Here is a 22,518-nt window from a genome sequence, read left to right on the forward strand (position 1 = left end):
TTAATAAAAATGGAAATATGATTCAGTGTAGAGCATCAAAGTTGGTTTTTTTTACCTAACCAAATGGTTATACTGAATTCACTGCCCTCCCTCTATACCCAGAGATCTTCATTCTGGTGTGTGTCAGTCAGATCTGTTATAACATTTGGGCATTCAAAATTACTGCCCTGGTCAATGCTGGTGCATATGTGCGTGCTTGTATATCTGGTGCCAAAGAAACTTGGAGCAGGAACATACACCTCCAACGTACTGTCCTCTTCAAAAAGAAATAGGGAAACAATGGGAAGAGTTTCCCAGAATGGGATTAACAGTTGCAGCCTATTTTTCTGAAATTACTTGATTGTGAGATATCAGCACCCTAAGTTTGGTATTCAGGTTTCTGCAGGAGTTGAGGGGGAAAAACGAATAGGACTGTGCCAGATTGTCACTGAGAAATGTGCTGGTATTTTGGGGTGTTTGGTAGTGCTGTGTCCCCAGTTGAATGACTACAGTGAAGGCTAGGGTCTTTATCTGGCTGATTGTATTTTGGTCATGTACGTGCCTGCTCTCCAAGAAGCCAGATGTTGAGGCAAAGACCAGGTATGGGTGTTTTGGGTTAGGAAGGAGGTGATTATAATTAAGACTATTTGGATTTCCCATGTGGCTCTGCAGACAGTCTTTGTTGTTTCTAACCGCACCGGTTAGAAACAGATTGCTGTGCATCTAGAAATGCCTTCCACTTAGAGATGTTGTTCATGATCCCAGTGGCCTGTGCCTTCTCTCTATTTCAGGCTAATCAGTTTGAACTAGTCAGATCTTCAAAATGGAAGATATGTTTCTCAGTGTAATAACAGTTTATGTTCTGCTTTCTTCCCCAAGCTCTAAATGGTGTTTGGGAGCATCCCCAGGGTTACAGAAAAGCAGGAAGGAACTGAAATCATACTGAGGTTGTTTTCTGTTGCTCTACAAGCCAGATTGCTAAAAATTGATACATCCCCACGAATTCATCTCTTGAATACATTTGTGTAATGTCACGCACTCATTTGTGAATGTCTTGTACCTTTTGTACCACTTTAAAAAAAAAATTGATTAAGATAGTATTTGCCATAATGTGATTCTTTAACATTATTTAGGGGTTTATTATCTTTTTTAATGAGACCAGATTTGTTTGCTGTCTAGAGGCTAGACTTCTCGGGGATCGAGCCAGACGTGAAGCCATTTGAGGAAAAGTGCAGCAGGCGCTTCGTGGTGTGCTGTCAGGACTTCTCCCTCAACCTCCTCGCTCAGCTCAGCGACAGGTCGGAAGGAGGACCCACCAATGTAAGGGGAGCTCTGTGTGTCCTGCTTTGTCTTCTTTTTCCTCACTGGCAAGAAAAACCCTGGGTGGATAAAAACATCCCATTTTGCCATGAGCTCCAATGGGACCTGGGCAGGCTGTGTCTGCTGGCCCAGGGTCATTGCAAGATTTGTCTGCCTTGGCACTGTGGGCTTCCAAAACATGTGTTTGAGGGCAGGGTCTGTCCTGATGTGCCAGTAACTGAGACTGCTGGGAAACAAGCATTTCAGAGGCATAGGGAATGGGGAATGTGTGTCTGCCACATTCTGGGTCCCTGTGAAAGTCCTGTTGATAAATGATAAAGCTCCATCTCCAAATCACTCAGGGCTGTGTTTTATTTCATTTCCTCTAATGGCAAGGGATTTCCCTGTTCTGAAACCTTCTCCTGACTCCCAGCCTAACTGTATGCACAGCCACTTTATTATTATATATGCATTTGTTATTGTGCCAAGGTTGTGCCTTAGCCTAAAAAGCTCTTCCTTGGATTTTCTGAGCCTCTGATGTCTGTAGGCAGCTATTACATCTGTCCTCAGTCTTTTTTCTGCCAGGCTGAAGGCTCCTCCAGTCTTTCCTCCCAAAATATAATCCCTATTATCATGTGCTGCATTTGCTCTGGCTGGAGTCAACCCTGTATGCAAGGGTGGCAGAGCAGCAGATAGCATCACAGGGGAGGCAGCAGCACTGGCCCTGTCAGATCTGCTGATGGTACCTTGTCTGGTGCCTGTTAGAATTACAAAGGCTTTTTCGTGATGGTTTCATATTGGCAGCTCACAGCTGTACACAAGGCTTGTTCTACTCACAAACTCCCGGCAGATGAATGCGTTACTGATAGCAGAGATTCTTGTTATTCATCCTTAATCAGGCCCAGAGTCAGACCTAATCAGCACATTTTTAGTATTGATGTAATGCCTCCGAGTTATGCTGTAATGTCTCAGACACACTACAGTCCTATCTTCAGGCCTTTGCTTTTATCTTTATATGGACGCATGCCTGCTAGGATCTTTGAATTAAAAATACATGGAATTGTTGCCACTTGCCTTATGCTGCCAAGGTCAGTAGCTACAAAGGAGTTGGCAGATTTTACACATGCAGTTACTCAGCCTTGTGTTTGAGTTCTCTTGGCTGGAAGAGCTAACTTTGCTCTTGTGCCGCCCAGCATATAGCAGCTGAGGAACGTTTTGGGTGTCTTACAGTTGGGCCATCCAGGGCTGATTGACTTTGGACAATAAGTGGCCTTTAGCATGTGGACATAAACACTCTTAAGTTGATTTTTTTTCTCTTTGCAGAGGATAAACAGCTCTGATGGACTGGGATCATCTTTTCTTCCTAAGTTCATAGTTTATCACCTATATAAAAACCCCTATGGAATTCATTCTTTATATTTCATTGATGGTTTTAAAGTACAATAGTTTCATTCAAATTGATTAGATCAAATGCATGAAGATGCAGAAAAAAATGGGTTTATGTATTTATAAAGCAAATAAACACGAATTGTGTGTAAGAGTACTGTAAAATGCTGGTGTGCAAAACTAAAGGAACAAACAGATGTAGAAAGCAAACCTAGCAGGAAAGGCAATGAATGTTGATACTCTTGAGCCTGCATTATGCTGCTTTTTATGACATATGTATTCAATCAAATTTCCAGGTTGAGCCCTTTTTCCTAAGCTTGGCATTATTTGACCTGAAAAATAATTGCAAGATTTCAGCTGACTTCCACGTGGACTTGAACCCTCCGTCCGTCCGTGACATGCTGCTGGATAATTCTGCATCCGGAGCAGAGGGCACCAAGGGACGTTCGCTGGGCGAGAGCCTTGTGCATGGGGTCCCTGAGTCTTGCCTGCGCTACATAAAAAGGGTGAAGAACTGACTTTCTCCTCATTCTGTATCTCTGTTGAGGCAGTGGCTGTTCAGTAACATTGTGATGTGTTATTATCCACTGTGTGGAGAAGCAGAAGTCAGCTTTTCTCTTGAGCTGTGGGATTTTGGTCAGTATCTCAAGCCAATTGCCACTTTGGGCTCAGAGGCAGCAATAGGCAAAGCACCAGGTAGAGTTTTTCAAGACTTGGCCATGCTCAAGCCTTGTGAGTCCCCACAGCCCATCCACAGCAGCAACCAGAGCAAGGTCTGTGTGGGTTGTGGGAAGGGACAGTGGGATGATCAGGGCCAAACTCAGCGGTGCAGGTCGGTGTTCTGCTCTCTGACACAGCCTACTGTCTATCTATTGCAGGGGGTTTTCTCCGTGACTGACCCACATGTGGAGATCTTCCTGGTGGCCCGTGTGGAGAAGGTGCTGCAGGGCAGCATTACGCACTGTGCAGAGCCGTACATGAAAAACTCTGACCCGGGAAAGGTATTGGATGGAGCCATGAGAGTATCTGCTTAGTGATGCTGTCTGCTGCTTCAGGGAGTAGCGTGGTCTGAAACATGGGTTGTTTCTGCTGCTCTTTAGCTTCTTCCTAGCAAATAATGGTCTTCATCCATTCTGCTACTTGCACTGTTCCCCTGCTGGCTTCAGCTGGGCTGTCCTGAGACATTTGGTTTCTTCCTCTTGGAAAGAGGCAGAGGATTTTTAGAAAAAGCCAAGCAGCTGGGACAGGGAGACCTTTCCCCATTACACTTCAACAAGGCAAAGCCTGGGCTGGCAGCAAAAAAGTGAGACACTTTATCCCCAGAGAAGCAGGCAGCACTGCTACATGGTGCTACATGCAGTGTCTTGGACTGGTCCTAGCTCACTCCCACTGGGAACAGTGATGTTTTAGTAGCAGCAGAACATGGGCTTCACCCTTTATTCTGTTCACCCTGCCTCTTTATTGCTCCATGCAGAGTGCCATGGGGGAACTTATGCAAAGGGTGGTCAGTGAGGGTCCCTGTGCTGCCAGCATCAGTCTCTGCATGCCAGGTGGAGCTGATGCTGCCTTGCTGCAGCCAGGAAAAATTAGTCCCTGAAAAGTCAGTGCATGGAACACCTGGTATGTGATGGCATTCCTGCAGCACACTTTGTAACTCCGTATAGGGTGAGTCAGGTTTGAAAAAGAAACTAATACCCTTTGGAGAATAAAATACTAATACCCTGACAGGTTAATGCAAAATCAACAGGAGTTTTAATATGACTGTGCTATTGGTTTGCAGAAGTAGTAAATGTGCATGGTGTGAAGGGACAGACAGGGATGTCTGTCAGCTGCTTCAGTGACTGTTGTGCTGTGTGTCTGGGGAGCTGTGTGTTGTGGACTATGGAGTTTCTTCTCCCTGGAGAGTGCAGCGCTCTTTACTCCTTTTCCAGGGCAGCATGGCAACCGTGGCACACGCTAACCTCTCTTGTATTTTGCAGACTGCCCAGAAGGTTCACAAGGTGGCCAAGCAGGTGTGCAGCCGTCTGGGGCAGTACAGGATGCCCTTCGGCTGGGCTGCCAGGTCAGTCACCTCGGGCTGTGCTTTGGCCGTGGCGGGAGCTGCTGCCGTGCGTTATCCGAGACACGATCCGGCCGAGCAGGCGAAGGGCCAAGTGGCTGAAGTCAGTGAAGTTGCAGATGAGGGCAGAATCTGGCTCCAATTCCCAAGATAGAATGGGGATTGGCCTGAAATGCTCTATTTAGAATTAGAAACAAAATATTAAAAAGTAAACAGTGCTGGGAAGACAGTAACCTTCCTGCTGACCTGTAGCTACTGCTATCAGGGCAGAACATTCCTGAGGATGAATTACACCACCCGATGCTACCATGGGAATTGGCACAGAGATTCCCTTCTGGCACCAGGCATTGCCATTGCCAGGATGAGAGTGGAGGACCTGCTGGTCTGGTGGTGGCAAACAACTGGAGTTTGTTTCCCATCTTATACTCTGCTTTAATTAATGTTCTTGGGAATGACTGGAGATAGCAATCTCATTCCCTCCCTGTTCTTTTACTGGAACGGATAAAGTACATCAGTGCTAACTCCCTTAAATCTCACATCGGCAGAAAGCCTGAAGGTGGGTTCACCTCTCTGCCACTGCTTCCTTTGGGGCTGACAAAAGGGATGGTAATGACATGGGCACACCTGATCACTGTCACAGTGGGCTGGATTTGATGGTATACAGCTTGCAATGTGTATTCTTGAGCTGGATTTTCCTGTGACACTGGCTGCTCAGCTTTGAGATGGCCTTTCTGGGATGCAGCTCACTCCTGGGAGCAAGCACACAGCTTGCTCAGTGCCTCAGCCCTCTTTCAAGTGGTGCCTCAGCCTAATGGTGGGCTGTGTGTGGACATTGACTTAGGGCTTCAGATTTGTTCCTGCTGGGTAAAGAGCTGCATTTGGAGACCAAGGAGTTGGGTGGCCTGGTGTGGGGAGCTGTGTTGCTCTGCATCCCTGGAAGAGTTTGTGTTTGTGTTTGCACAGAAAAGTGTTTGCACAGAAGGGGAAGAAGAAGGGAGTACAGATGCTTTAATATTCTTACTGTATACAGACACCTGCAGCCTTTATATTCAAGGGAAAAGATGCTGGTATTTATCCAGGGCAAAGTCCAATCTCCTGCTCTGGGTTCAGGAGGAAGCTGATGTATGTCCTGAGGCTGGTCTTCATTGTGCATTCCATGCTCTTCACTCCATATGCAACTAGAAAGATATTTTAGCACTTGGTGTTAGTGGGAGGGCATTGAGGGGCATTTGTGATTGTGGGCCAGGCTTGGAACTGGGCTGAGTGTGTTCTCCTCACCTGGCTGGAGAGAAGGGAGACAGGTGATGTCCCATGCAATTTTATGTGACATGATGGATTGCAGTTTGTGTGGGGTCTAAGCACCACATGAGGATGGGAGAGTGACTGGGAGGTCTAGTGGTGCTCAGAGGCTTCAGAGGCCAGTGAAACTCTTGCCTGATAAACTGCCCTTCAGCCTGACGTGTCAGAGACCTCAGTGTCTGCGTATTTACCAACACTTAAGAAATGTGTCTTTTCATTCCTGCAGACCAGTTTTCAAAGACTCCCAGGGCACTCTCGATGCTGAAGGAAAATTCTCACCTCTGTACAAGCAAGATAGTGGCAAACTCTCAAATGAAGATATGCTGAAGCTTTTAGCAGAGTATAAGAAGTAAGTGTAAGAGACTGCTGCAGAGGCTGAGCAGGAATTTTAATATACATTTTTAAACAGTTAAGTGGAATCATGAGACGACAATTTCTAAAATACTCAAAGACTAACAAAAATCACTGCTGATGTGTTCAGCACCTGAGCTTTGAAGGTTCACACTCTTGTTCCTTTCTCCCTAATGCAGACCAGAGAAGACAAAACTACAGGTCATTCCAGCCCAGTTAAATATCATCATCAAAGACATCCCGCTAGACTTCACAAGTAAGGATCTTGCATCTTAAAATAAGTGCTGATAGCTCTAGCCTCTGGAGTTAATGCTTCTGTGGGGAGTTTTGCTCTTTCATTAACAAGAGTATCTTGGGCTGCAATGAGAAATGAGTAATTCAGCACAACCACTGACTTTTAAGTCTTTCTGGTGGATTCCGTGAAGGGATGTGGTCTGAGCACAGAGGTTTATCTGAGAGGTGTATCTGCTTCACAGTTTGGCCATCACATCCTAAATCTAAATAAGCCACCTGCCTGCTTTTACTGTTATTACACCAATCTCTCATAACCTTTTTGGCCATAACACCATAGGGCTTCACAAACGTGGTCAGTGCGATCCTTTGCTTTGCATTTAAAGAAACTGAGGTAAGGAAAGGACTGGTCATGTCACTCCATGGGCATTTGGCAGCTCGTGACACATGTTCTATAGTCCAGTTCCCTGTCCAAAAGGTTTTTCTAGTGGACTTGATTTTTTCTGTTCTTTAAAAGGCCATCACTTGAGATGAACTCCCTCTTATGGTGGATGTGAGTCTCAGTGAATTAGGCAGGGCTTGTGCACTGGTATTTGGAGGCAACATAATTTTCAAACATCTTTCTGAAGCCAAGAGTAAAAAAGACACAGTGGCACTGACACACTCTGAGACATCAGTCTCAAGTCATCATCTCAGTAGCCTGTCTGCTTCAGTCAGGTGATGTATACATGATCTATAAAACAGTAACTCAATGGGTGAAATTCCTGGAATACCCAAGGTGCAGGTTCTGGGCAGAGCAGCTGTCCCTACCCAGGCATGGGTCATTCATAGTACCCTTTGACTTTGCCCAGAGCTACAGGAAAGTGCCACTTCTCCAGTCCCCACTGGCAAGGAGAGCAGAACCCTGTGGTGTCCATGCATCCATCTTTTCTCAGTATTTCTAATGCAGTTGGGGACCACAGATGTTGCATGATCAAGGGGAGAATTTTCACTTAATCATTTCAGTGGGAGTGGCCCAAGTCCTGCTGCCTGATCAACACACATGATCCTCTGATGTGAAGTGGGTGCTCTAGAGCAATAGCAGAGTTTCAGACCCAGGAATTTTCTTTCATATGGGCTGTACTTCCCATGTTTGTGGGGTGTGCACTTATCCAAGCTTTCCTTCTCTTCTAGATTGTGTTACAGCTTCTTATATTCCTATAAAGCCTTTTGAGAAGAGCTGTGAGGACATTGCAGTTGAAGTGGAGGAGCTTGTCCCAGAAGTTGCAAAATACTGTTATCCCTTCACTGTCTACAAAAACCACCTCTATGTCTACCCGTTGCATTTGAAGTATGAGAACCAGAAAGTGTTTGCAAAGGTGAGCGACCTGGACAGCAGGCTGCAGCCAGACTCAGCATGGTCTGGGGTGATGCTGCTGACCTGTAGCAATGGCTCATCCTCCTGTTCTACCCCGTTTCAGGCAAGGAATATTGCTGTCTGTGTTGAGTTCAGGGATTCAGATGAAGCTGATGCCAGGCCGTTAAAGGTGGGTACCTGTTAATGGGGCTGCCATTTGCTCGCTGCTGTGTACTGTGTGCCAGCCAGGCTGAGCAGGACAACAGAAAAGCACCAAGTTTGGTTAGCAAAGCACCTAGTTTGGCTAGCTAATTTAGGGTGGCATCAACCCTGAATTCAGCTCTTCATTTGTGTTTCCAGTGCATATATGGCAAACCTGGAGGCCACCTCCTGACCACAAATGCATATGCTGCTGTGCTGCATCACAACCAGAGTCCAGAGTTCTATGACGAGGTAAAAACAAAATGGTGGGAAATAACAGATTTTCCTGGATGCTACAAAGCCAAGGGGCCTTTCACGTTACCTTTCAGGTTACCAAAGGGCTGGGTGAAATACGGGTAAAAATAACCACCAGCCCTTTGCCTCAGTAGAAGGGTTCAGCAAAGCCAGAGACTTTGTCAATTTTTAATGCCAGTTTGTTTTCTGCTGTCTTTACTGTCACGCTTTGTGCACTCCAATCACACACCCCCATTAATAAGTAATGTGCAAATGTGATGAAAATGCTAGGCAGGAGTTGTTTAAGATGGGTAGGAATGTACCTTGTGTAACTGCATCCAACATAGCATTTTTAAAATAATATGGAACTTGAAGTATTACTCCACAACTAAAAATACAGTCTTATCTGTCATGATATCATTTTAGATTAAAATTGAGCTTCCAATTCACCTCCATCAAAAGCATCATTTGCTTTTCACCTTCTATCATGTCAGCTGTGAAATTAATACAAAGGCAACATCGAAAAAACAGGACACCGTTGAAACTCAAGGTATGTTCAATGCTCTAAATTACTTCTGTTGGAGTGTAAGAGTCCAAGCTGAAATTAATGTAGGGACATGAAAAAAAATTTGGTTAAAATACTAACCTCTCTGAATTTTCTTTTTTGAAAGCAACCTAATACAAATCGTGGGTTTAAACTGAAATAAAAGACATTGTTTTCGCATATACTAAAGCTCAAATTTTTGCTGCAGTCTGACAGCTATTTCTGCGTGTTCTTGACTTGGCTTGCATGAATGGGCTATTCTCAGTCAAGTCACAAACAAATCTTGACATGAGATCGGGGCTCAGAGGCCAATCCTACCAACACTAGGCATGTGTAAGAGGCTGAGCGCACCCGGTCCCACTGGCTGGGATGCCTCTCGGTTCATCCAGTCCTTGCGTGACTGAAGGACCCTCGTGGTGCACAAACCATGGCTTTCTGCCCCTCAAACCCACTCCTGATCTGTGTTGTGCCATGTCTGCATTTCATTCACCAAGTCACCAGGTAAAACGTGCTTTAACAAGGCTGACATGGTCAATCCCAGCCTCATTGCAGCCACTTGCACGACTGCGAGTTTGATCTTCTCAGGGTGAGACACAGCTCTTTTTGGAGCTTGAGCTAAACACGTATCACTGTGTATCTGCTAACTCTGGACACTGGTTGCCTCCACAGTGGGATACTCCTGGGTCCCACTGCTGAAGGATGGACGGATTGTCACCCTGGAGCGGCATTTGCCCGTTTCATCCAACCTTCCACCTGGCTACCTGGGTCTTGGAGACACAGAGTCACGAAAGGTAGGAATGCCATTTGAAATGGACTTAAATATAAAAGGAAGAGGAAAGCTGAGGGGTTTTTTACCACTGTAAGTTCTGAGTTTCTGTTGGTGCTCTGCTCAGCTGGAAAGATCCCTACTACAGGGCAGCCCCCAAAGCTTAAGTTTTTTAGGGGTAGGTTACAAGACACTTTTAATTCCACTTTCCATGGTTATATAGGTTGCAGAGAATATTTTTGTGGTAGCCTGGACTGGGCTGTTGCAGGTGGTGCAAAGCAGGAGAGTGGACACATGCTCTGTGCACATTCTCACAAGGACCCCACTGCCCTACCGTGGCTGCTGTGAGGTTGCTGGTGTTTGTGCTGGGGGGGAACCCATTCTTCCACCCCAACCCATACCTTCTGACCAGGTGTCTGCCTGCACACAGCCACCTTCTCACCGCAGTCTAAAACCAAGCACTTGAATGTTGTCTGTTCACAGCAGCCCAGCGTGGATGCGAAGTGGGTGGATGGAGCAAAGCCACTGTTTAAAATCAGAATCCATTTGGACTCAACCATTTACACCCAGGTAAGTCAAGCACCTTGCTCTTAAAGACTTTCAACACAAATGCAGAGGAAGCAATTGCTGCATATCTCTACTACCACTGTGCTGTAGGTGCTGTGGGAAGGAGGCACCTCTGTTTGCAGGGCAGCACTGACACACTGCTGTAGCAGGGATTACTTGCAGGGATCTGCCTCTGTCTGGATGTGATGAGACCGTTGTGTGAGTGAGTAGGGAGAGGCTGATGTTTTCTTAGCCATTTGCACTGTAACTGACAGGACCAAGGAAATATTTGAGCAAGTGAGCTGCTTCAATGATGCAAAAGAAAAGAACTGGTGGAAATGAGAGGTTTCCCCAAATATTAGACTTTTTATTAAGTTTAAAGAAAAAGTTTCTGACAAGAGCAGACACAAGAAAACAAAAGTCCCTTTGAAACCAGTTCAGGCTGCTTTACCAAGTCCTTGTGTGTTCTGCTGTCTTATGGTAGTGATGGACTTCCCTAAGCTTCATGTGATGTGCAACAAAGATCCCCAGCACATGCTCTGAGGCACCTCCTGTCAGCACTGCTCATGGGGAAATGCCCTTGGCAGGGCTTGGTATCCTGTGCTGGATGGAATCAGCTGCATTTACATTCACAGTAACTTGCTTTCAGCATCATCTGAATCTGTTTTAGGGTCTTAATGATTCTGTACAGCACTGAGAGCATCACAGTAGTTCTACTCACTGAATTACATTCCCAAATGCTTTTCAGCATTAAATAACCCAGTAATTAAATTTAACCTTGGAGAAGGAGGGAGAGGAATGGAAAGGAGAGTCTGCCTCAGATGGACAGTAGGAGGTCAGTGAGGCAGATGGTGAGGCAGTCTCGAAGAGTTGCAGCTGGGAGAGGAGGGCTCCTGCTTCTCCAGACCAGTGTTGGATGGGGATTGTGCTCAGGGTAGTACAACCACAGGAGAATTTTAACACTGCTGGCAGTTTTGTGCTTAATCTCAAGATTGGTTGGGAGCCAGGGGATGGGCAGTGGCTGGGTACGTTGGAAAAGGCAGGGAGCAGTGCTGCAGGCCCGGGAGATGGCAGCTGGGCACCAAGGGTGCCACTGGTAGTGATGTGGGGCTTGCTAGGGATGTGGCCTACTGCTGCAGGTAAGTCAGCAGATTTTTGAGTGTAAGCTGCAGAGTAGTGATTGGGACATATTGAAGCTGCTGCATTCTACTTGTTTGTCTCTTCCAGGACATGCACTTGCACAAATTCTTCCAGTACTGCCAGCTGGTCCAGGCGGGAGCTAAGGAAGTCCCAGGAGAGCTTGTAAAATACCTAAAGGTGAACAGTGCCTGTCAGTGGGCTTCATTTGTGTTTTTACAGACCATCAGTAAATACCCAGACCCCTGTCCTGTAGGAACACACTCCCGCTGCAGTGCTGGGACCAGTGCATTGTGCAATATCCTTACCTTTGCTTACTGACATAACTGTCTGCTGTCCTTGTGCTGCTTCCCACTGCCTCTTACAGTAGATAAAACAAGTAGTCGGCATCGCTCTGCCATGCTCATGGCAAACACTCCTTCTTGTGGGCTTGCACGCTCCTCCCCTGCTGCCTTAGATATGATTCAGACCTTTAAACTGTAGCACAACTTCTTGTTTTCTGGAGTATCCAAAACAGGATTTTTTTTCAGCCTGAAAAAGATCCGTGAGATTATTGGTCAGTTATATTTGACCACAGATAACTTGTGACCCAGATCCAGCTTTTCAGCAGTCACTGCAGCATGAGTAAGGGCCCAGGAGCAGATCCAGCAACGGCTTCTGCAGGGAATGTATTTCTTGGCTGTTTACTGTCCTTGTTTCCTTCCATAACTGCCCGTTTTTGAGAGTGCTGCTGTAGCAACAGCTCCGCTTCCAGTGGTGGGGATTTATCATCACAAAGTTACTGGGTGTGTTTCAGATAATGTATAAATATTTTAAGAAATAGAAATAATAGCAGATTTTGAAGCCAAACACTGAAAGAACAGTTGTTTTGTTGTGAGTATTTCATCAAGGGGCTGAGTAGGTCCCAGTCCTGTTCAACCACAGTGACCTCACTGCAGCCTGCAGAGAGGGAGACATTTACATGCTAACCACAAGTGAGGGCTTTTTACCACCAACAGCTTGATTTCAGTAATTTAATAACTAGATACAGATTTAAGAACCTTTCATTAGATTTGCAGGTTTGAAAACTGAAAGTGAAATGCACCGTCTTTCCTACTCATATTGTGAGATTCAGGCAAAAGAGGTCTATGAGATGGGTGGAGAGTGTATCCACCAGATAATCTTGACCTTCACCAAGTCACTTAAATCCCATTTCCAATAGCAGGCTGTGCTCTTTGGAGAGAAGTCTTATGGGGCATCAGGTTTCCATGCTCCAAAGGCATTTGTGAAAATGGGATTTAATCAATTCAAAAAACTGTCACAGGTGACAGAGAAAAATCAGGAGCAACACTTCAGTCTTAAATTCTGGGTTATTGAGGTCAGATCGTAGCATGTGATCTCTAATTAAGTCATAGCTGCCTGGGCATATCTGAGAGGAGGGTTAATACCTGCCATGAGTGATTGATGCTGCTCCCCGAAGGCATGCAGCTGGAATCTGTCAGCGGGAAGGCAGGCAGGGAGCGCTGCCATGGGTTCAAGTTCTGTCCTCTGGCGGGCTGAAGCCCACACCCTGAAGCATTTGCTAATGCCTGTCCTATTGCCACAGAAATGTCTGTGGACTATAAATATTTAACATCTGCAAAATGTTGAACTAAAAGTTGTCTGTGTTTTGAACATTTGTTTTAGTGTTTGCACGCCATGGAGATCCAAGTAATGATTCAGTTTCTACCTGTAATTCTTATGCAACTATTTAGAGTCCTTACAAACGTGACCCAGGAAGATGAAGTAGCTGTCAACTGCACCATGTGAGTGTCTGGTAAACCATCCGGTTTTCTTCAGTTACAAACACAAAACCACAACTACAGTGTAAAGCTGGGTGTGGTTTCCCGGTACAAGGTGCTAAGTGACGGCATTGCTGCTTGCTCACGTCTGGCTGGCATGGTGCATCGCGGGGCCCTTGTCCTGGCAGCTGCCTGGGGAAAAATGTGGTATTTTAAAGATACACACGGTTTGTTTTTCAAAAGGGAAGGGGTTTGTTGGTGGGCATGGCTCTGGGAGCCAAGTTATTGGGACATCGAAAGGCTCCAGAGCGCCTGGGCACATCCCAGCTGCAGGCAGCAGATGTGGTTTCCTGGCGGGAGCGATGCCCTGGTCACATCCCTGCACACAGGTCCCCTGTGTCAGAAGTGGTGTAAAAATCCCCTGGAGCTACATCTGTGTTGGCTCAGAATATACGGCCAGAAGCAGGCGGTGGTTTGTTTAGCGATGCTCTGCCGGGCCTGCAGCCCCAAGAGGGCAGCACCGACCACGGCCTGGTCCCCGCAGAAAGTTTCTGCTGTTGTGCAGGCTTGTGCAGGGCCCAAAGGCAGCAAAGGTGTAAAAGCACCTTCCCTGTCTAGTTCTGGCCATGAAACCCCTCAAGTGATGGATGCATTAAAACATCCATCTTCTCCCGTGGTTCTTCCTCTCTGCAGTGCCAAGGGGGTGCTGGATGCCGCTCCATGGAGATCTGCCTCTGCCTCCAGGAGGTACCGTGCATCCGTGTGCCAAAAGCATCTTGCTCCCATGAAACTGGAGGTCGGAGGCTGAGCCCTGATCCCCCAGGGATGTGAGGCCTATTGCAGTCAAGTCCTGAGCCATGCGGTGCAGGTTGTGGGGACTTCTCCTGTGTGGAGCACTGTAATCCCACTCTGCTTGAGTCACCAGAGGGCAAGGGCACGGGAACAAGTGACCCTGGCTACCTGCTGGGTGACCAGCTCCCATCTTCACTTCCAGAGATTTTTTTCAGAACTCTGCCTGATGCTTTCCAGTTTGTCAGTAGCTTTCTGTTTAATGACAACTGTTTTCTCATCCAAACTTTCAGACTGGAATTTAAAACCCACTTTATCTGATAAATGGCTTGTAAACTCCTCCCTGTGGTTTGGCCTGTGGGTTCTGTGACAATGTGCAATAGTTTGTTGTTCCCTCTGGCTGGAACTGGAATGTAAATCCCCAATGTTGGCTGGGGAAACTGGGTGCTTGCTGCCTTCATCAGACACCTGGAGTGATTCCACAGGGCTGGCATGTTCTCCCGGGTCTGCCTGGCCCCAGTGAACTGCAAGGCAACAGCCCGAAAATAATCCAGTGCAAATAACAAGGAGCATATGATGCAAATTCAGTAAAACAGCCTTCCAGAATTAATGAATTCAGGGGATGCAGGAAGGTATCAGAGTATAACCATGGAGAAATTTTTCCCTGCTTCTCAGCAGAGATTCAGTGGGGTTTTTGTGATCAGTTTGCAAACTTGATGTAGTATAGTTGTTCATTGTCACTTGTATTATCATTAGGAAAAGGCTCCCACTGAGGACAGACTCAATAGATGATAAGCTGTGTGGATGAATCTGTAGGGTGTGCAGGAGGGGTAAGTGGGCTTGCTCTCCATGTAGCAGGTCCACAGATACAGCCAGAGAACTGGCTGCAGAGCAAATTAACTTAATATTTTTGGTTTCAACTTACCTAACACCTGAACATTGTTTAGGTGCCTAATGCTCACTGCAACTTGAATTTAAGTAGTGGTAGGCTTTAATCCTGGCATGCACAGAGGCTGAAGAATAGGATATGTCCCTCTGCAGAGAAATGCTTCACCTCAACTCATTGTGTAGGGAGTCTTGAGAATTGAAGGCAGCTGATCTGGGAGACACCTGGTCCAGCACCAAAGTGGAGAAGAGGCTTTGGCCACCTCAGCTCTGAGTGCTTTGTTGAGGTGCTGTGCTGTGGCAAGGATGCTGCAGCCACAGGATCTGTAAGGGGTGCTAGCCTGCAGGTATTGGTTCTCTGCAAGTCAGGCCGTGCCGTTGTTGGTGAGGCTTTTGGTGCTGAGCAGGATAGGACACAGATGGTGTCTGTTTTCATGAGCTGGAGGAACTTGTCCTCACATTGCATGCTGAACAGAAACCACATTTCTCCCCAGGGTTCTTCTGCACATTGTGTCCAAGTGTCACGAAGAAGGACTAGACCACTACTTGCGCTCCTTCATAAAGGTCAGTCATGACACACCACTCTGCAAAACTCCCTTCTGTGAGAAAGCACACTGCTAACGCTGTTCCTCTTGCTTCAGTACGTCTTTCGAGCCGAGAAACCCAGTGTCACACAGGTGAAGATGACCCATGAAATCCTGGTCCTTTCTATGACTACAATCTTGAAGCAGTCAGCAGATTTTTTAGCCATCAATAAGCTACTCAAGGTGAAGTATTGGCAGTACTTGGCTGCCAAGGGTGGAGGGGAGGAAAAAGGGGTCTGGTATAAAGCCCTACACTTTCACCCATCCAAACCCACCACAAGAGTAAAGCTACCAGGGCAGTTCCTCACATCCACATCCTTGGCGTTCTCCCCTTACAACCAAAATGAATTCTTGCAGGGAACCTGTTTGTGTTAAGGCTCATGGCTGGACACAGCAAAGGGCTTTTTGTTATGCCAGTTTTATCTGTTTTCTTCAAGCCACACATGAGGAGTGACTCACGGGAGGCAGACTGACTTTCTGCCTCTCTGGCTCCTTGCAGGGTGCATTGGGGTGCAGAGGGGATGAAGCTATTCCCACCCCAAGACTGGCAGGACTCCTCCAGGTAGCAAAGGCACCCATGCCAAGCTAGCTGTGCAAGCACAGCTGTGCTTACAAAATGCCATTTAAATGTGAGCTCTCCCTCCCACACTGCTGCTTCCCCACATAGGCAAACATGTTCAGTCCTGCTGAGAAAAATAATAGCATTCTTTGTTCATTCTAGTACTCGTGGTTTTTCTTTGAAGCACTGGCGAAGTCAATGGCTATGTACTTACTGGAAGAAAACAAAATCAAGGTAAAAATAAATTTGTTTGATGCTGCATTACAGAGCCATCACAAACTCTTCTCCTAAAGTTTCTCTGAAAAACTATGTAACTATTTTAAAAAAACCCTGTCAAGCTGAAGAGCTAGCCAGATCTTTCCCTTTTTTTCCACTTTACCTTCCTCTTCTTCCCCTTTTCAATCTCAACTGTAATTTAAAAATTCCAGGTCTCCTCATGGCTCATGCAGCCTCCTTTTCTGTTACTAGCTATTGCAGTTTCAGCCAGTGCTTTCTTTGTGTCAATGTTTTATCAGGAAATAACATAAACAAATGCTAAAGGGAATTTGCGCCTGCGCTTGGTTCTCCCCAGCTGCTCACTTGCAGCACTGAGTGTAGGACGGGCTTTTGGTTTCAGCTGCCCAGAGGCCAGCGGTTCCCCGACTCCTATCAGCACGCCCTGCATTCGTTGCTGCTCGCCATCATTCCTCACGTGACCATTCGCTATAATGAAATCCCTGAAGAGTCCAGGAATGTCAACTTTAGCTTGGCTAACTTCCTGAAGGTCAGCAGCTTCTTTCCTTCCCCTAGGCTTTTATCAGAAAAAAACCCCAACACTTAGAAGTAAGCATCAAGCAAGCAAATGTGTTTGTACTTTATCATCTCTTTGGTTTCTTCGGTGATGAAAACTCTGGAGGGGATAAGCATTCCTAGGAAAGAAACTTTCCAAGAGAGAGACTGTGATACTCTATATGTTATCTAGGGTTTTCAGTCATGCCTAGCAACTGTTCAAAACCTGAAAAGAACTATGTGTGCTCTCATTTTAAATATTTCTCTTGTCCACTGGGGACTTCAGTGAGGTCATCCAAATAATTACAGAGAAACAGGACCAAGTACATTTTGGAAAGTCAGCAGCAGCCCAGAGGATCAAATCTGGCTGCTGGCAGGATGGTAGCATGGAGATGATTTAGGATGATTACTTTTATTTTTAATGATTGGTCACATGTTGCTATTTTTTCTCCAGCGTTGTTTGACTTTTATGGACAGAGGATTTGTTTTTAACTTGATAAATGATTACATTTCTGGATTCAGCCCAAAAGACCCTAAGGTAAGCAGTATGTTTCTTGAAAGGTGGCTTGCAGTTGTACATATCTATGTCAGTCAAAGCTCTGTAGTGATTATATGATTCTTGGAGTCCCTTTAGACATTGTTTCTGCAGAGTCTTCTGAAGGCAGAGACCTTTTTGTCTGAGCCAAGAGCCAGTATGCAGCTAAGCTTTAAAACAATGTAAAGACTCAAAACCAAAGGAGAGATTGATTAATAGTCTGGATGAAAACGGTAAAGAAGTCCCAAGTGACAGCTGCATGCACTGACACTTAGGGGGAACAGCACAAAAATTTGCCAGTTATTACTCAGTTTCACCAAATGCTGTTTAGATTCCTCAGTCCTTGTGCAACAAACACACTGAACTGGAAGAAAATGTGTCAAACTGAAAACACAATTTGTGTTTTTGTCTTTTTTTTCTTAGCTGCTGGTTGAATACAAGTTTGAATTTCTTCAAACCATTTGCAATCATGAGCACTACATTCCTCTGAACTTACCAATGACCTTTTCCAAACCCAAGCTGCAAAGAGTTCAAGGTATGTCCTTTCTCAAGAGACTAGCTAGAGAGCTATGATTTATTAGTCTTGATGGCTTCTGACCAGACGGGATTTAGTTTGGTGTCAAGGAAATTTATGTCCTGGTTAGCCTGATTTATATTAACCTCAGGAAAAGATGCTGGTCTGGCAGGTTTACATCATTTTGCTCCAGAATGATATACAATTAGTCTTGTCTCTATTTCATATATTTAAGTTTGCATGGGACTAACAATATCTGAAAGAAACTGCCCTTATATAAGTAAATACACAAACTGGGCAAGTGTGATCTTTGTTCCCACGAGTGTCAGCCTCCCATCGATCAGTGCTGTAGAGACTGGAGATACAAAACAGATTGAATTCAGCGCTCCACTGCCAGCTCTCTTTGTGGCCACAAGAAGGTGATTTAGGTTACCTTCCGCTTGCATTTTGGACAAGGATACGGCAGCGCACAGTGCATTTAAGCTTGTACTCAAACTTGGGCTGAAAGCAGCCAGTGGAGGAGTTGAGCCCATGCCAATCCTTGGCACATACCAAGAGGATACGTACTGTGGCACCACCACGTACCCAGACTGCTCTCTCTGTCACACCATGTCCACTTTGGTCCGAGTGCTGCTCACCACAGGGAAGATGGGATTTGCAAGGGGCTGAGCTGAGGCACTGTGCAAGTGTGGATGGCCGCAGCTCTGCTACCGATGACAGCGTGGACACACACACAGTGCTGAGCCCAGAGCATGCCTCACTGGCCTAAGATTACAACAGACACAGCCTCATTCCCTCTCAGTCCTGATTTCTCATCTCGCTAAATGAATACAGAAAAGATTGCCAGGTTTGAGTGCTAATAGCCTGACAAGATAAGTACTGGAGAGGAGAATGAGGTTTGGGATTCTCCATGTGAAAGCCTAGTGGATTTATGCTTCTGTGATTTATTCTGAAGGAGGCAAGGGGATGTTTAGTCGTGCCTTGGGGTGCAGCCACAAATCTCAAAGTGGTTCGCTTTATATCCAAGTGTTAGAAGCAGCGGAAATTTTCCTGTATTTTGGTATGTTTCTGACAGCTCAGAGCTTTTTGGACCAGCTACTAATCTTTTACACTTACACCAGTTTGGCTACTTGCCTGACATAGTTTAACAAAGTGCACTGCTAGAAATGGCTGGAGAGAGAAAAATACATAACCACAGTGCCTCCCCGTTGCTTAGTAGTGGCATGATAACATAAGGATGGTCTTTCTTGGTTAACATTCACCATTGAATTTGTGATGGTTAAACTGAAAAGCTCATCTTTCCTCCTCTGTTTTTACTGTGACTAGGACCTACCAGCTGAAGTTTTATTTTTAAAATATATATTTAAAAATAGTGGTAGCAATTGTCATTCACACATATCTCTTGGCAGTAGAGCAGCCTATCCTCAGGTAGCCTCAGGTGCCTTTGCAGTGGTGTCTGTGCTCTTCCTGCCATGGCAGAGACATGTAGGGATTGTCTGATTTATGGACAGACCTGTGATTGCAGGGCACAGCGGGCTCAGAGATGGGAGGTATCATGTACACATCACCAAGGAGATATCTTGCTGGTGTGCCTCGCCTCTTTATCAACTTATTTGAATGAAGAGAGGAGATGTGCCCAGTCTCTTACTACTCTGTTTCTGGGAAAAGAAGGAATAGTCCCCAGGAAGGTGGATAAAGAGGGCTTCTGCAGCAGAAGCTGGTGCAGATGGACCTGCAGGCAGACCACATCCCTGTGACCACATCCTGTTGAGTTGGAGCATTGCATCTTGGAGCAGTTTCTCTGAAAAAACTCAGCTAGTAAGGAACTGGTTGCTGATCTGTGTCCCTGCTGCCTCGCCTGGGGGACATGTGTGTTTCATCAGACTGAGTCTGTCCTCACAACCAGCAGCACAGAGTTGTTTTTGCAATCTTGTGATAGCAAAGAACCCAAGAGATTGACAGAAGCTGGGAGTTAAGCAATAGCCTTAGAAGTAATATTAAAACATGATGTACTGTCCTGTTTCTTCAAGATTTAGAGCATTACTTATTCCTGTTTATTTTTGCTGTGCTTTTATTTGTCCCTTTTCTTTTTACACATGAATTAGATTTTTTTTCATTTGCTGTGGAACGGTTCACTTCAGTAGGTAGGTCCAACTGCGATCACTGAATCCTCTAATGTCAAATTAAATATACAGCTTCCAATCAATTAGCTTGCATCCAACTAATGAAATAACCATGATGTGTGACACTTAGGCATTTACTAATGTGACTAACAATGAAAGCTAGATAATGCTTCAGACTACTTTCTTTTTCCTCTGAATCAGACTTTCACAAACCAGTAAATGCTACTTATGAATCAACAAACTTAAAAATATTTTTTGTAGCCACAGAGCTGTTGGAACCCTTTGGTTGGGATTTTCAAAGCTGTGTGTATGCACCCTGCCTTACCACAGAAAAACTTTCACACCTGTGGGTTTTTTTAAAAAAAAAAGTCTGAGATGAGCACACAACATTTGTATCCTTTGGGGGAAGAACACACAGCTTTGGGGTTATCCCTCTGGGAGGCTTAGTGCCAAAATGCAACAGTCAAATGGTGCTTGTCATGCCTCTGATTAGAAATATGTGTGCCTTACAGAGATAATGGTGTCAGGGCAAGGTCATTTGTAGCAGCCTGAGTGTACATGCACTCTGCATTGAAGTCTATGTCTCTGTCACTTCTCTGCTGCATTATCCAGGCACATCAGTCAAAATGATGCCTTACCCTTGTAGCAGCTGCTCCTTTGATCACGGTACATAGCCTGAATCTATGTGAGATGCAGGGTACAAGTCAACCAAAGTGATTAGATACTGAGCTGCCTTTCTGCTGGCAGTTAGTGCAGCTTGTAAGGAGTTGTGTTCACTACCTGCTGGTCGAAAGCTAAGGGAGTCTCACAGTTTCTGACAAGCAGCTGCCTGGAACCCTGCCGTGGCTCCCCAGTCCATGCAGTGGGGCTGGAAAGCCCAGCTGTGTAAACTACTGGAGGATGCAATAGCAGTCACTTGGCACCACATCCTTGTTTGTATCCCTCATCTCATCAGGAGTATTTGCCTTTTCTCTGCTCTCTGATCTGGCAAGAAGAAATGCAGATTTCGTGGAGGATGTGGAACAAGCTGCAGAGATGGCACTGCTAGAGCTGGGCGACTGTGATAAATGTACCATGCCCGCTGCCCATTACCACCCTCACAGCTGCTCTGTGGAGGTTGGCACCTCCACTGCCTGGGTAGTCTGGGAATTTACAGGATAACATCCAGTCAGGAACAAAGCAGCCCCCAGGCAATATATCTTGCTGTATTTCCCTATTTCATCCATCTCTGACTTCACAAATTACTCTTTGGACCTTTGTAAAACATCACACTGCAGAAATCCTTCTTTTAGCTGCTGCTGAAACAGTGAGGGCTGAAATTAATGATTAGCCTGAACTGGAAGATGCCAAGTTCTTTGATATGACTTAACTCAGTGGTGGAGGAAACTGTAGTCAGTTCAGGCTTGACTGAAAGATCGGTGCACTGTAGGAGAGTGCGTGATGAACTGTACTCATGGACTGTGTGGCTTACATGACTGTTATGTAAGACATAACTGAACAGATCCTCAGAACTGTTCCCTTAACCATTGTCTTGCTTTTTCTTTCAGATGTGAATCTTGAGTACAGTTTAACTGATGAGTATTGCAGGCATCATTTCCTGGTGGGGATGCTTCTCAGAGAAGCTTCTGTTGCCTTGCAGGACAACTATGATATCAGATACACAGCCATCTCCGTCTTAAAAAATCTCTTGATAAAGCATGCCTTCGACAATAGATACCAGCACAAGGTCAGGCATATTTTATTGGCTTTTAAACGTAATGTTCTTGAATTTTATGAAAAAACACACATTAATTTTAGATCTTGCATGGTGCACCAAGAGTATTCTCATTACTTTTTAGGGAACTTTTGTAAGTAACTGATAGTTATGGCATAACAGTCATAGCTCTGAGAAACGATCTAGGAACACAAACAATGCAGTCACATAACTGCAGTGTTCTTATTCATGCTGAGTATTTAGAAAATAAAGCCCCAAGCCATTAAGGAACTTGAGAGTGTTGTTAGCCGAGAGTCTGTTGAACAAAATTAAGCAATGTCAGTGTTCTTCTGGTTTTGGGCTTAAATTAACATCCTGCATTAATAAACTATAATTAGGAAATAGGACAGATCTCTGTTACAAGTCAGCTGCATGTTTTACTAATTAGTGAATCAGAGGAGAGGATCTGTGGATTCTCATGAGATGCTGTATTTCCGCTGGGTAGCTTTCAGCTTTCTTCAGTCAGAGGCTCAGCATGTGTTATTGCTGAAAGGACCTGGAAATGGGCTTGTTTTGTTTCTTGATGCTGCTCCCTGCTGACCCATATGTCCCTGAAAGTGCCCAGCTACCTGTGCAGACACCACCTGTCCTTGCTCCAGGCTGAAAACATGCCTCTGTTTAGAGTTTAACTCCTCACATTGCTCCTAATGTGCTCCATGTCTGAGTTTTATCTGGGAATGTGGATAGCCTCCTGGGCATGAAGGGTAGGAGACGTGACCCGAATGTGTCCGGGGCTCCTATGTTCTGCATGCACCCAGGGCCAGATCCTCTCCTCTCCCTTCTCCTTTGGGAGGGCTGAGCTGGAGGTGGGCTTGCTTTTCTCTACAGTGCAGACCCGTGGTGACTTGCACAGCCTGGAAATAAAACTGCAGCCCATGGT

The 22,518-nt window shown here is 45.6% G+C and overlaps 1 protein-coding gene across 9 annotated transcripts in view; it reads left to right on the forward strand.

Annotated features, from left to right (window-relative positions):
• Nucleotides 1-22,518, forward strand: part of DOCK11 (dedicator of cytokinesis 11) — an 87,013-nt gene that overhangs the window by 30,094 nt on the left and 34,401 nt on the right. For 3 of the 9 annotated variants that reach the window (XM_074915547.1, XM_074915551.1, XM_074915553.1), the window contains exons 11-33: nucleotides 1,159-1,299; nucleotides 2,961-3,170; nucleotides 3,543-3,665; nucleotides 4,644-4,726; nucleotides 6,249-6,371; nucleotides 6,553-6,629; nucleotides 7,778-7,962; nucleotides 8,065-8,130; nucleotides 8,301-8,393; nucleotides 8,802-8,925; nucleotides 9,589-9,710; nucleotides 10,169-10,255; nucleotides 11,459-11,548; nucleotides 13,034-13,152; nucleotides 15,297-15,366; nucleotides 15,444-15,569; nucleotides 15,886-15,948; nucleotides 16,108-16,179; nucleotides 16,562-16,708; nucleotides 17,168-17,251; nucleotides 17,672-17,783; nucleotides 19,868-19,906; nucleotides 21,433-21,611. In XM_074915547.1, the coding sequence (XP_074771648.1) occupies nucleotides 1,159-1,299; nucleotides 2,961-3,170; nucleotides 3,543-3,665; nucleotides 4,644-4,726; nucleotides 6,249-6,371; nucleotides 6,553-6,629; nucleotides 7,778-7,962; nucleotides 8,065-8,130; nucleotides 8,301-8,393; nucleotides 8,802-8,925; nucleotides 9,589-9,710; nucleotides 10,169-10,255; nucleotides 11,459-11,548; nucleotides 13,034-13,152; nucleotides 15,297-15,366; nucleotides 15,444-15,569; nucleotides 15,886-15,948; nucleotides 16,108-16,179; nucleotides 16,562-16,708; nucleotides 17,168-17,251; nucleotides 17,672-17,783; nucleotides 19,868-19,906; nucleotides 21,433-21,611 (2,535 nt within the window). The remainder of the gene's footprint in view (nucleotides 1-1,158; nucleotides 1,300-2,960; nucleotides 3,171-3,542; nucleotides 3,666-4,643; nucleotides 4,727-6,248; nucleotides 6,372-6,552; nucleotides 6,630-7,777; nucleotides 7,963-8,064; nucleotides 8,131-8,300; nucleotides 8,394-8,801; nucleotides 8,926-9,588; nucleotides 9,711-10,168; nucleotides 10,256-11,458; nucleotides 11,549-13,033; nucleotides 13,153-15,296; nucleotides 15,367-15,443; nucleotides 15,570-15,885; nucleotides 15,949-16,107; nucleotides 16,180-16,561; nucleotides 16,709-17,167; nucleotides 17,252-17,671; nucleotides 17,784-19,867; nucleotides 19,907-21,432; nucleotides 21,612-22,518) is intronic. The other 6 variants (XM_074915552.1, XM_074915555.1, XM_074915556.1 and 3 more) reach the window with 4 other exon arrangements.

The sequence above is a fragment of the Athene noctua genome, chromosome 11 (assembly GCF_965140245.1).
Source record: "Athene noctua chromosome 11, bAthNoc1.hap1.1, whole genome shotgun sequence".
In the NCBI taxonomy this organism is placed as follows: Eukaryota; Metazoa; Chordata; class Aves; order Strigiformes; family Strigidae; genus Athene; species Athene noctua.